Source organism: Alosa sapidissima, chromosome 18, assembly GCF_018492685.1.
Source record: "Alosa sapidissima isolate fAloSap1 chromosome 18, fAloSap1.pri, whole genome shotgun sequence".
Taxonomy (NCBI): Eukaryota; Metazoa; Chordata; class Actinopteri; order Clupeiformes; family Clupeidae; genus Alosa; species Alosa sapidissima.
The window spans coordinates 22,926,770-22,940,368 of NC_055974.1; the positions used below are offsets into that span (position 1 = coordinate 22,926,770).

At 43.9% G+C, this 13,599-nt stretch overlaps 1 protein-coding gene across 1 annotated transcript in view; it reads left to right on the forward strand.

The window, feature by feature from the left end:
* LOC121689698 (phospholipid-transporting ATPase ABCA1) overlaps nucleotides 1-13,599 on the forward strand; it is a 219,180-nt gene that overhangs the window by 185,736 nt on the left and 19,845 nt on the right. Inside the window, exons 37-38 of the mRNA XM_042069737.1 lie at nucleotides 3,344-3,418; nucleotides 5,338-5,507. Of these exons, the coding sequence (XP_041925671.1) occupies nucleotides 3,344-3,418; nucleotides 5,338-5,507 (245 nt within the window). The remainder of the gene's footprint in view (nucleotides 1-3,343; nucleotides 3,419-5,337; nucleotides 5,508-13,599) is intronic.

A 13,599-nucleotide genomic window follows, 5' to 3' on the forward strand; every position in this document is an offset into this window, starting at 1 on the left:
TGTGTGTGTGTGTCTGTGTCTGTGTGTGTGTGTGTGTGCGTGTGCGTGTGCGTGTGCGTGTCTGTGTCTGTGTCTGTGTCTGTGTCTGTGTCTGTGTCTGTGTGTGTGTGTGTGTGTGTGTGTGTGTGTGCGTGTGCGTGTGTCTGTGTGTGTGTGTGTGTGTGTGCGTGTGTATGTGTGCGTGTGCGTGTGCGTGTGTGTGTGTGTGTGTGTGTGTGTGTGTGTGTGTGTGTGTGTGTTCATTCATCATTGTACTGGGCAGGTGGACAATGGGATCGTTTTGCTGGACAAACACAATCCGTGTTTGAAGACTTGCTCTAAGCACCTCTTCTGGACGGTGCTGCATTGGTGCACAGGATTGTGGGTACAAACAAGAGCGCAGAGCTGTAACCACTGTTCTTGATGCGGAGAAGTGCAGAAGGAAGGGGGGACAGAGAGAGAGAGAGAGAGAGAGAGAGAGAGAGAGAGAGAGAGAGAGAGAGAGAGAGAGAGAGAGAGAGAGAGAGAGAGAGAGAGAGAGGAGGGGATATAAGGAGAGTAAAAGAGGGAACAAGAGAGAAGGAGGGGGTAATGGGGGAGATACAGGAGGGAAGAGAGGGATAGAGAGAGAGAGTGGAAAAAAGCAATGGAAGGACAAGAAGAGGTGATATCTGAGGTACACACAAATAGGCGAGATTAACAAAGTGAAAACTATGGGAATAAGGAGAGAGAGGGAATGAGAGAGAGAGAGATAATCTGAAGTAAGGACACCAAAACAGAGAGAGATATAGACAGAGAGAAACAGAGAGAGTGACAGAGAGAGCATCTGAGGACACTAATACAGAGAGTAACAGAGAGAGAGAGTGAGAGAGAGAGTGAGAGAGAGAGAATCTGAAGTAAGGACACTAAAACAGAGAGAGATATAGACAGAGAGAAACAGAGAGAGTGATAGAGAGAGCATCTGAGGACACTAAGACAGAGAGTAACAGAGGGAGAGAGAGAATGCTGGAAGCTGCTGGAAAGAGGAGTGAGCCGGGGAGATTAGCTGAGCTAAACGCTAAACACTCCCGCTGACTCCCCCGTCTCTCGTCTACCATCTCCTGTCTACCACCACCCGCTGCCGAGCCGCCGCCACGACGCTCGCAAAGCCCCCAGTCCCCCCGCCCCCCCCCCCCCCCCCCCAGCACCGGAAGTAATCCCCTTACCTAGACCTCCTGCCAACCTTCCTACCCTGTGTGCCAAGGCACACCACCACACCAGCCTCCCCACACCCAGACCCCTTTTCCATCCATCCATCTCTCTATCCCTCCATCTCTCTATCCCTCTATTAGACAGAGCTGCAAAGAGACAGGGCCGTATGTGGAGGACAAAAGGCGATGGGGGGAAAATGCTGGCCTGCTTTCCGCAGGGTACCTCAGAACGCATCACAATGTGACATGACATGATTGTGATGTCACAATGTAAATTGCATGATGGCTGGTTGTTGATTGGCTCAGTCTGTTCTCGTTACAGCTGATGTCTCTGTCTCTGTGGCAGGCTCAACAATGCTACAGTTTTAAGCCTTGGAGGCAAAGACAGTTAATTAGTCAGGAGAATTGATTTCTTGGGAAAATGCTTACATCAGTGTACAATGTAAATTTGATATCCCAATCCATCTAAACTTTACACACTTGACATGTGTTACTCATTGGGGATATATTTGAAAGAAATGTTATTAGTGAGTTTTACATTTGTGTCCAAATCGACACAGACAATAGTGGGAATCATACCCAGGTCAACCAATTGTCAGTCGGTGCCATTACCGCTGTCTCACCACATCCTAGTACAAGGAGCTGTACTAAAGCAGGTGGATTTCAATGCCTTGAGGTACATATAGGGTTTTTTTTTCCCACCATATTTTTGTTCACTTTCACTGTAACGTTTGAGAAAATATACCAGATGTGGTTTTGTCCTGAGCTACAGAGATAGATCATCACTGGCACTAACTGTCCCATGTGGGTGTCCTCCTGCGGTAATGGAGGTGTGTGTGTGTGTGATTGAGTAGGCACTCATGCACTGACGAGGACTTCATAAGCGCACCAGGCTGATCTTAGAAACTCTAATTAAACCCAAACTGATGAGAGCTGCAGTGATAAAGGCTCTTTATGCTGGCACCCATCCAATACAAGTCTTCAGTGTGTCTCAGTATTGTATTAAACAGAGAAATGAAACGTTGATTGACTTGACTAATTTTCGATTTGATCATGTTAGGTTAGACAGTGGTATATCTCTCTCTCTCTCTCTCTCTCTCTCTCTCTCTCTCTCTCTCTCTCCTCTCTCTCTCTCTCTCTCTGTCTCTGTCTCTCAGTATATCCCCTCTCTTCTGAGGTCTGTTCTTCTCACGAGGTGGTGTCACCCCCATTTTTCAGGAGCACAAGAGGGGTTGTAAGGTTTTAGGATTACACGGGGGTTATGGTGATACTAGTGTGTGTGTGTGTGTGTGTGTGTGTCTGTGTGTGTGTGTGTGTGTGTGTGTGTGTGTGTGGTGGTGGTGGTGTACAGTGTTGTTCATTACAGCCTGCCAGTGTACAGCAGTCAGCACTACTTCCCAGCAATGGGCCGGCTAGCGGTTAGCGGTTAGCTGTGCTAGCAGTGATCTGTGAAAGCCAGTGGGCCATTAGCATTTATATCACATCCAGCCCCCCAGGCCTCGCTGTCCGCATGACCGGGATCGACTCCGCACTCGTCTCCACTCAACTGTCGTTGAAATCACACGGCTCAGAAGCTTAGGGGACCAGGCCTGGAGGGGGGGGGGGGGCGGGTTTGGCGAGGGGACGCGTCCGGTGAGCTCATCCCATCTCATCCCATGGCCCATTTCATGTGAGACATGGCCAGAGCAGCGCTTTAATATGGTCCATTTCCACTCCAACCATTCTGCAACCCCCATTCACACACACACACACACACACACACACACACACACACACACACACACACACACACACACGCACGGAAATGTCTCGCTTTCATTCACGCACACATACTCTCTCACAATTTCTCTCTTTCATTTACCCTCTCATATCCTCTCCCTCCCTCTCTCTCTCTATCTCCCTCTCCCTCCCTCTCTCTCTCTCTCTCTCTCTCTCTCTCTCTTTCTCTCTCTCTTTCTCTATCTCTCTGCCTTTTTGGCTGGATCCACCATTCCTGCTCTCTCTCATTTTCTTTCTGCTCAGTATGTCGTGGTGTGTATGGGAAGCCATAATAAGCACACAGCGTGTGTGTTTTATTCACGTGACCTCACCACCGTGACTTCACCCTGTCTGCATGTGCAAGTGTGCGTCCAGATGTGTCTAATCGGGCAACTTCCTGTCTCTCCCTCCTGTAGGATAACGCAACCGAGCAGATCCTGCAGAACATGGAGGTGGTATTCAAAGAGCTCGGAACTCAGCATAATGTCAAGGTAGGAGGTCATTATCCCACATCCCCATGGCGACAGAACAAACATGGCCGCCCTATGTGCCTGTCCTTAAAAAACTGCTTTGTCATCGATGTTTAAAAAGCCTCTCCTACACCCCAGTGCAGTGTCCTAGTCACCCTCCAAGGTGGCATCTTGTGCTTACCCTTAATGCCAGTTGACAACATGGAAACACTTGGCACAGGTTTTCTAATTATTCAAACAATTGCTACAAAGTGAGGTGGTAACATAAGGTGCCCCTGCCAGGGGCCTGTTGTGTTGTGGCCTGCAGTCGGACATACAGTGACCATGGAAACCCCCAACACAGGAGAGACTAACCTTTAGCGTGTCAGCATTATGCTGTGGTCTGTGGGTTAATTGACCTGAATACCCCCCCCCCCCCCCCCCCCCCCTCCACACACACACAAACACACACACACACACACACACACACACAAACACACACACACACACACTCTACCACTCTCTTTACCCCCTTGTATGGCATAAACAGTACACCTTCAGAGCATTATATTGTAGTAGAAATACTGAGCGCACAAACAAGGAAGCAAAGCCGTATTTTGGTTTGACTGGGCTACAATACTAAAAGTCACCAACCTGTCATAGGCCCCATCCTCCACTGTCTCTCTACAACCTTTGTGTCCTTTTTATTTTCGTCAGATAAAATCAAATCACGCTCCTCTTGTTGGTTGTTATCCAGTCTTTCACTATAGTTCTGTAGTTGTATGAGTTTTCTTGCTGGATAATTGTTCCTTTGGCTGTGCTTTAACTAGATGGGATATTAGCATCTAATACTTGCTAAAGATCATCAATATAACTAACTTATTTATTTATTTATTTATTTATTTATTTATTTATTTATTTATTTATTTATTTTTTGAAGCTCTTCTGTGCTATAATTTAAAAAATACTTGAACATTGGGCCAGTTCACACGCTGTATGTATGCACTGATGCTTGGTAGAAGCAGAGTGATATACATTATGCTATCAATCCATTTACTGTGCCTGCACTTTTTTGTGTTTGAAATAAATGGGGATTGGAGTCAGAGACTCATTGCACCACTGATGTCTTCAGCTGAGTGAAGTACAGTTTTGTGAAGTACAATTGTTTTCTATTCCCCTATGGATTGTAGGGCTATTTCACACACTAAGCAATTACACACTTCATTTCAACACTGCCTCCATGTTCAGCATAACAAAAGGCTGCTTGTTCTTGAAGCTGATTGTCTTCACCCTCTCTGAACGAGCCTTTAATTGTATTAACATTCACTCAGCTTTATTCTTTGGCTTTTGTTATCGCTTGCATGCTTGATGTCAAAAATAAGTGTCAACTGGTATCATGATAGACATGGCTTCTTTTAATTTCACGATGAGACGTGCAAGAAATTGAGCTGCGATTCAAACACAAGCTATTGAAGAAGAACAAATTAATTGATTTCATGTTTGACTTTATTTTTGCTTGAAGAACTTCAATGCTGGCAATCCTAAATAAAAGGAGACCCTTCTTTTTTAATTAGCATAGCTACGCTAGTGGGGTTCCTCGATTTTATTTTATTTTCCACAACAATCTCTTGCTAAGTAAATCTTTGAACACATTGCCAGTCCTGACAAAGAGATGAAAGGCAGACAACACCAATTGATGTAAATCCACCGTGTATTGTGTCTCAATAACATCACTGATTTTTTTTTTAAGGCAATATTCTTTTATGAAGTATGCACGTGCATGAACAAACATGCACGCACATACACTCACAATTTTCTTTATGGCATGTAGACATGAAATTGGTTTATGACAAGAGAAATGTTTATGTCATGTGAAACGAACATGCAATTTCTAATACCAAGACATAGACAATTTAAATGTGTGTGTGTGTGTGTGTGTGTGTGTGTGTGTGTGTGACCAGGTGTGGTTCTACAACAAAGGCTGGCATGGGATGGTGTCTTTTCTGAACATAGCCAACAACGCCGTCCTGCGGGGCAACCTGCCTCCAAACCTGGACCCGCGACACTACGGCATCAGTGTCTCCAACCATCCACTCAACCTCACCAAGGGGCAGCTCTCATACGCAGCCATGTGAGTTTGCCTGTTGAACGTCTTAGACCTCCATTTACAGCTATTTTTAAAAAAAATGTGTCTGAGGTGATCAGATCACAAGTGGTTAGTCCTAAATACATGTGTAAACAACCACCAAGATTTATTGCAATCCGATCACTCAAGCCACTGACTGAGCGTTTCCCAAAACCATAGTTGCTGACTAAGTTAGCAACTTTGGTGGCTGCAATGCAATTTCCCATTGCCAACCAACTAAGTTGCTAACAGGTTAGCAGCTATGGTTTTGGGAAACGCACCCCTGGTCAGGGAAACACTAATGTGTTCTGATGTGTACTAGACAATTAGAGTTCTAATGAATGTGACATTGGCGTTTAACGAAATCTAAACACAAATGGTCAGCAACCTCTCTGGTTGTATGCCTGTACACATTCTAAAAACAAATCTCAAAAACATCAAACTTTGCTCTTATGTTATCCCACATATAGACATATGCTGACTTTATAAACAAACACTTTGTGTTATGAAGGATCACCAATTTATATTATTTCAAATTCAGGAGAATTGACTGTGTGTGTCAGTGGAAGTCCTTCAGCATTTAAAGGTGTATATGTTACAGTAATTAAGTTGCTCAAGTAAATCCTGGGTAACATTTTATTTTAATGTATCGCTGTTACAGTGTACTTACCTAATTAGGTACAGTGGTACAACCTGTGTAACAACATGTACTATCAGGTACTATCATTGTACTTGCATAATGTATTTGTGAGTACCTACAAATAGTTGTTACATTGTAATACTGAGTGCTTTTACAAAACTTTGCCAATTTGCCTAAATTTTCATCAGAGGCAAAGAGCTGACCTGAGACCTGCTGGATGGGGTAAATCGGGTCATGATAGATTTGATATACAAAGCATGCTTAGCTCCAGTCAAGGCCTCATTGTCTTCAGTGTACATGTAACAGCTGTGCTGCTACAACCTTTTGTACTCAGTATTACAGTGTAACAACTATATGTAGGTACCCACAAATACATAATGCAAGTACAATGATAGTACCTGATAGTACATGTTGTTACACAGGTTGTACCACTGTACCTAATTAGGTAGGTACACTGTAACAGCGACACATTAAAATAAAGTGTTACCAAATCCTGCTGTCCATTTATACTCTCCAAGAAAAACTCTGCTGTTTGTTAGCAGTTCTGGCTCTGAAAGTGGGAAACGCTTGATCACACCCTTCCAAAATCCCAGCCAATTCTACAACTTGTATCAAAGTCCTTTTAGGCAAGTCCCTCCACTCGGCGGTCATATTGCAATGCTTTTTGGGTACTCATCGGGCATCCTATTCGGCAGAAATGCGCGTGCGCAAGGCTTCACGACTCCAATCTTGCTCTAGTGGCGAGTTCACAACACATGATTGGCACGATGTCTTCACAACACACTATATGATTGGCTCAATGTATTCACATCACACCACATGATTGGCTTAATGTATTCACATGTCGACGTTTTTCCGAGGAAGGGGTGGGATATGTGTAGACAACGGCCATATTGGCGTTACAAACTAACCCCATGCATTTCTATGAAGGATTTTTTGAGTGCTGTGTCTCCTCATTAGAAAGTCTCTGCTTGTATCAGGAGAATGGAATGAAAGGTTGTAATTTAATTGGCTGTTTGGATCAAATAGCAATAGTCTTTCGCCAGAATTGCGACAATGGTGATGGTGCGGCCATGTTTGTATGGCAGGCTCAGAAGAGTTTCACTCTAGCAAAGTTTGAACTGCTTGAACTGAAAAGTTTTAGACGTGACATAAGCTCGCATTTCCCACAAGGGACATGGGAAGCTCTTATAGCCTTTCCTGCCAATACGGTTGGCCTGTTACCTAATCCAGATAGCCCCTTTTTCACTTCCTACTGCCCAGTGAATCACTATGAGTCAGTGAAGTTCTGAAAGGAAGAAGACAATAGGTAGCCCACTCTTAACACACAAGTCTGCTTTTATTGTTCCCTTTTAAGTATAAGTTCCTGACATGTAATTTCCTACCCTACGTGGGAGATTTTTGTCTGGAGACCTTGTATCACATTAACAACACAAAAGCCTCGCAACAAGCCCATGCTTTACTTTCAAGAGTGTGGGCCACTTTTTGGTAATTGTAGTCATTCTTTTCAGAATACGAATACGAAAAAAAAACAAAAAAACAAATGCAATGTACATTTGCTCTGAATGAAAAAGAAAAGGCAGAGCAGAAGGGGGAAAAAATACAACAAAAATCTAAATGGCTGTTCTCTAAAAAGAGTTTCATGTTTCGAAATATTGCACAAACTTATTATGAGTGTGATGTTAATGTGTGCAGTGACCCATACAATTTTGAGGGACAAAGTAAGGAACGACCAAACCCCACCAAAACACATCTGCAGGTGGCACACCTGTCCTGAGCCTGCATAATGAGACGCTCTCCCGTTGTTTGTTGCTCGGAGCCGACATTATTAGTTTGATCAGAGGGGCGCTTGTGCTTCCGTGCGGTGATTAGACAACGCTGCGCGTTCAAGGTTGCCTCATTCCTTATGTGGCGTCCTCTAGAAAACTAACTGTTCACCTGGTGAGCACAGCTTAAATAAAGCTGCTGGATGTCCCAGGCTCCACTGCATTTAAATGACATTATATTCACATTGCTTAATTGCGCACAGCTTTCTTTGATGAATGCAAGGCTGTGTCAGCAATAGGGGCCCTGGTTTAATATGCTAATTACTCTGCAGGTAGTCGCAAGAAAGAGTTGGATAGAGAGAGGTGAGGAAGAAGAGGAGAGGTAGAGAGGGATGTGGGATGGGGGGAGAGTAAAGAGGTGGGAGAGATAGAGTCAAGGCGATCGGTGGTAGTCACTGTCATGGGTAATTAGGTCCACCCAGCAAGGGCATTCGCACAAGGCGAAATGTTTTTTTTTTTTGGAATTAAGACGGATCATTAGTGAGGAAGAGAGGGTGGTCGGGGTAGGTGAATGATTCAGCAGGAACCTGGGGTGAAAAGGATGTCTTCTGAAAGGTCAGCGTTGAGTGTTGACCCCCCCCCCCCCCCAAACACACACACACACACACACACACACACACACACACACACACACACACACTCACACAGACACACACACACACACACACACACACACTCACACAGACACACACACACACACACACACACTCACACAGACACACACACACACACACACACACACACTCACATTCACACTCACACTCACCCTTATGCAGTTATTATGTGTTTACAGTGGGCATCGCTTTCAAATGGCCGCTTCAGTTGCGCATTACGAAGCGTGAAGCTGCGTGAAGCTTTAGTACCACTTTCAGCCACTGTGCGTCGCTCTGCCACTGTACATCGCTCTGCCTGCCGCCCCTTCTGAAAAAGCTCGATTTACCTCGATTTAGGCTACTTGGGTATGGCTCTTGACTACTGGTAACGAAAATCGAAATTTGCTGTCTACATTATTGTCATTGTTGGGGTAACGCAACTACGCAAATCAAAACAGTGGTGTGATAATTGAGCCAGTAGAGAAATAACTGTTCAGAATTAATCTGTAGCCTTGGGTAGGCTTCTGCGACGTTTTTAACAGGCTACGCTATAGAGGCTTAGACAACTATGACCCACGTTTTGGTTTCGTAAATTAATTTGCCCTACTTCTTGACTGCAATGTAGTCAATTGACTGCTTGACATGTCATTTTTATTTTTCTGTACAATAAACAAATACATCTGCTTTATGCCGCAGAATTACATTCATATTTGGAACTTACATAGGCCTAGTCCAATGCATCGTTACACTACGTTAGTGTTTCCCAAAACATAGTAGCAACGAACGTTCGCAACCACTATCGTAAAGTTGTGTTACAACTACACCTCTCGACCTGTGGTAGAATGCTAGTAGAAGCATAGTTCCAGGGATCTTTATGTCAAAGACGTCACTGACGTCAGTTATTTGTTTGCAAATTAATAATTATAAATATATTTAGGTTTCTAATTGATATTTACACTTCTAACCACCATACATCCATATTTTAAAATGCCCAAGGCAGAAAATACATAAATTAAAATTTAATTTGCAGCCATGTGCACGTAAGTAAAACTCACACACCTGTATGTAGCCTTTGATTTTCATGGAGGGGGGGGGGGGGGGGGGGGGGGGGTCCTTGTTAGTTTACGCAAACCAAGCCAAGAAGGCGGATTCTGATTTTGATAATATGATCTGCACAAAAGATAAACAACAATGTCAATATTGTTGTTAAAATCTTAACCCAGATTCGAACTCTTGGATAGGGGACTAGTAACTGCTGTGCAACGGCGGCTGTCATCTGCCAGCCTTAACGCAATGCGCCACAGAAGTATGTGCAGGTGCCCATTCACGTGCTACTAAACGTCATTAACCACCTTAGTCCAGACTACTGAAGTTTGGAAACTATCATGGTCCAAACTTACAGTACTATGTAAGTACGACAGTTTTGGGAAACAGTCGTAACTTACATGTTGGTTAGTTGAACGATGCATCCTGTTAGTAAAAAGCTAACCTCCGTAGTTGTACGGGAAACACACCCCATGTAGGCCATTAGCAATCTGTTTATTTTATTTTATGAAGCCTAAATATATAATTAATTAATGTAACGTTGTAGGCCTAATGCTGGTATGTGTGTGTGCGTGCTTGTGTGTGCGCGCGTGCTACGCACATAGCGCTCTGATCTGATATGGCGGCAGCCTACACTTGTTTAATCGTGATTGTTTGGTTTTCTCGGTTCTTGTTCATATGGAGTAAATAAAACAAATGACTTTGCTTTCTAGTTTTTGCTTGATTTAGTTGTTAACGTTTGAGGGGGGTATTTGAGTAAGGACTTAGAATGGGTTTGGGGAAAGTGGGGTCGCCAGACCTCGCCATACTTTTTTGTGGGGTCGCCAGACAAAAAGTTTAAGAACCACTGATCTAAGTTCATATGCACTGTAGGATATATTCTGAGTTGAAGGTTATCTGTGCAATTTGTTATTGTGATGAAATGCATTTAACACTAAGAGTGACTCACTATGTTAGCAATAGAAATATGGTTGTGTTTGGTTAGAATTTCCGAGTTCATTACATGTTAACTCTAATCATTTTCCCATTAAATACGTTATAAACTATAGTATGGCTTCTTTAATGCTCAAACATGTATTTAGTGAACACTTTTATTTGGTTTTAGTGATCTACTTTTGAAATCAACCCAATTTAGGGAAAAATAAGCAAAAATAATAGCTATTTTATGTTAAAATGCTGATTATGCGGCTTAGAACTCAGAATTGAGCATGGTAAACAAAATATTCAGAATCAGCACCCTCAAATTAGGTAAGAAGGGTGGTTTACCAACTTTTCCTCAAATTTGCCGTCAGAAGTTGTCTTCTGTGAAGCTGCTCTCCCTCTACTGCTGGTTTCCTTGCGCGTGCATGCGCTGCAGCAGTTGTCAGACATTCACAGACAAGTTGTTTTAGAAGTTGGTTTGAAGTCGCTTTTCATACGCCATGAGTGCTCGGCTACATTACAGCCACTCGGACAAAAGACATGTAAAAAAATATATGTTTTGAAAACTAGCATTAAACTGGATTCGATCCCACAAAAGCAACACACGCGTGACTCTCTCCATCCTGATTCCCTACTCTTTGAGCCAACTAATATGTTACGCGAATCAATTAACTACTGTAGGCTACCATTAATTAATAACGTAGGCAACACCCAGGTAACATGTTGTCCAGGCTATCTGAAACAAGGGGTTGCCTCTCATCTACAACAACTGGTTATCTTGGGCTGCTACAGTCGTCAGTGCACTGTGCACAGTGGGCCTATGCTACTCTTTGTGGTTGATCAACTAAAATAAAAGATGTATTTGGTGATGACGTTATTGTAGGCCTAGTAGACCTAAATTCTGAGTACATGGTACGAGAAACTATCTACATAGCGCACAGTGTTGCGCTGTCTGCCCGAAATTAAGCGGTCGCCCGCGGATGACCGCGGTCACCCGCGGTTATGAGTCATAAACAAAATATTTTAATGATATTCGGGTCATTTGCGGGCGGGTCAGTTAAAATTAATTAAATATATATTTTCTACAAATAGGCCTACTTAAAATATCACGAGAAGGCTAGCATCAATACAGTAAAGCATCAATACAGTAAAGTCAACAGTAAAGAAGCTGAAGACGCAAGTTAAAATAATAAAGACACCCCTTCAGGAAAAGCGATATAGGCTATGGGAAATATTGGGAAAAGTTCTTAAAGAAGATGACAGAATAAATTTTATTCTGAATAAAGAATAAATTCTCATTCTCTCTCCTGCGCAAACATTATGTCCTGCATGCTGCGTGTAGTTCTACTGCATAAAGTTTCGCAGGCATATTTCATATTTCGCAGGCATATTTCTGGCTATTAAATTATTTCTAAACCAGTCTGCTAAAGTCTGTAGTGAAGTCTGTGTAGGGTTTTCCAGCTCCATTTCTTTTAACGAGACACCCTGCTCACTTGAGACCTCTGCCGGTTGTTGCAGCGTCGTTGCAGTGTCACTGGAAAGGTTTCCTGCTTCAGAGTCACGTTGTCACCAATCACTTTAAGTACAGGAAATCAAAGGTCTGTCAACCTCAAGACTCAAGTTCAGATTTCCAGCGCAAGGTTTCTAAAGTGCACCGCACTTTTTTCTCTTTTGTCCTCTCGGATGAATAATTTATCAGTCCTGTTGAGTCACCTTTGAACTCACCACTTCAGCACCTTCCTGCTTTTAAACTTGCAAAATAATCTGCTTTCTGTTCCTGACGGAAGGGACAGGATAAAGGAAAAAAAGGGCTGATTTTTATCAAAGCCGACCAACAGAGGCCTCAGAACTGACTGAGTATAAAAGTGAAAATGGCAAGACTACCCAGCATGCCCTTGCTGGGATGAATATCAATGTGTGGGCCATGTTGCCAGGTAACGCCTGCATCTCTTGTCCTTGATTTTTTTTGTTGATTTTTTGTTGTTGTTGTTGTTTTTTAAGAAGTTGCTCTGTTGCCCGCGACATTCAGTCACTCGGCGCCTATCTTGGGGAGTGTCTTTCAAGTCGCCTTGGTGCGTTCACTTCACCCAAGGACATAATTGCCGTCACAACGTATGTTCACTCGTAGGCCCATTTAGCAAACATCAATTAGAACGGGATGGAAAATTACACCCGAGCGATAAACATCCGCAAATGACGATCGCGAACCGTCAAGCCCTCTCGTTAAGCCCATGAATAATGAATCGGGGTGATGCATAAGGCTGATTAGCCCAGCAAAGCTACGCTAGCTCACTGAACACAAACACACCTTCACTGCTGTGTGTGTTTCTTTGTTGTTTTGCCCCCCCCCCCCCCCTTTTCCCATTTTCGTTTGAAAGTAGTTACTATCCCCATTGGGGTTAATTGGGTGTCAAGTAGAAGATGAATGATGCTGTGCTGAAGAAGAGGGTGAAATTTCAGCTTTGGGGGAAGTAGGGGTGGGGGTTGTAGCCTGACACATTGGGTGTGGGTGTGTGTGGGTTCGGGCGTTTTATGTGGGTTCGGTGGGGTGGTGTGGGTACACCCACCTTGACCCTGGTGGCTCCGTAGTGGCAGAGTAAAGAGATGCCAGTGCTGGAAACGGCGACAGGAGGTGGAGGAGGAGGAGGAGGAGGAAGGAAGGCCTTGGTCTGGGGCTCTGTAAGAAGGTCAAGGTTGGAGAGTGTGACGCCTGGGGCTTCTCACTGCTGATCCTAGGAGGCCCGGGTACTAATTACTGTGTGTGTGTGTGTACTGTATGTATGTGTGTGTGTGTGTTTGAGACAGAGAGAGAGAGAGGGAGAGAGAGAGTGTGTGTGTGTTTGAGACAGAGAGAGAGAGAGGGAGAGAGAGAGTGTGTGTGTGTTTGAGACAGAGAGAGAGAGAGTGCGTGCGTGCGTGTGTGTGTGTGTGTGTGTGCGTGTGTGTGTGTGTGTATTCGAGAGAGAGAGAGAGAGAGAGAGAGAGAGAGAGAGAGAGAGAGAGAGAAAGAGAGAGGGTGTGTGTGTGTGTGTCTGTGTGTGTGTGTGTGCGTGCCCACGACCCCTTGCATGCAT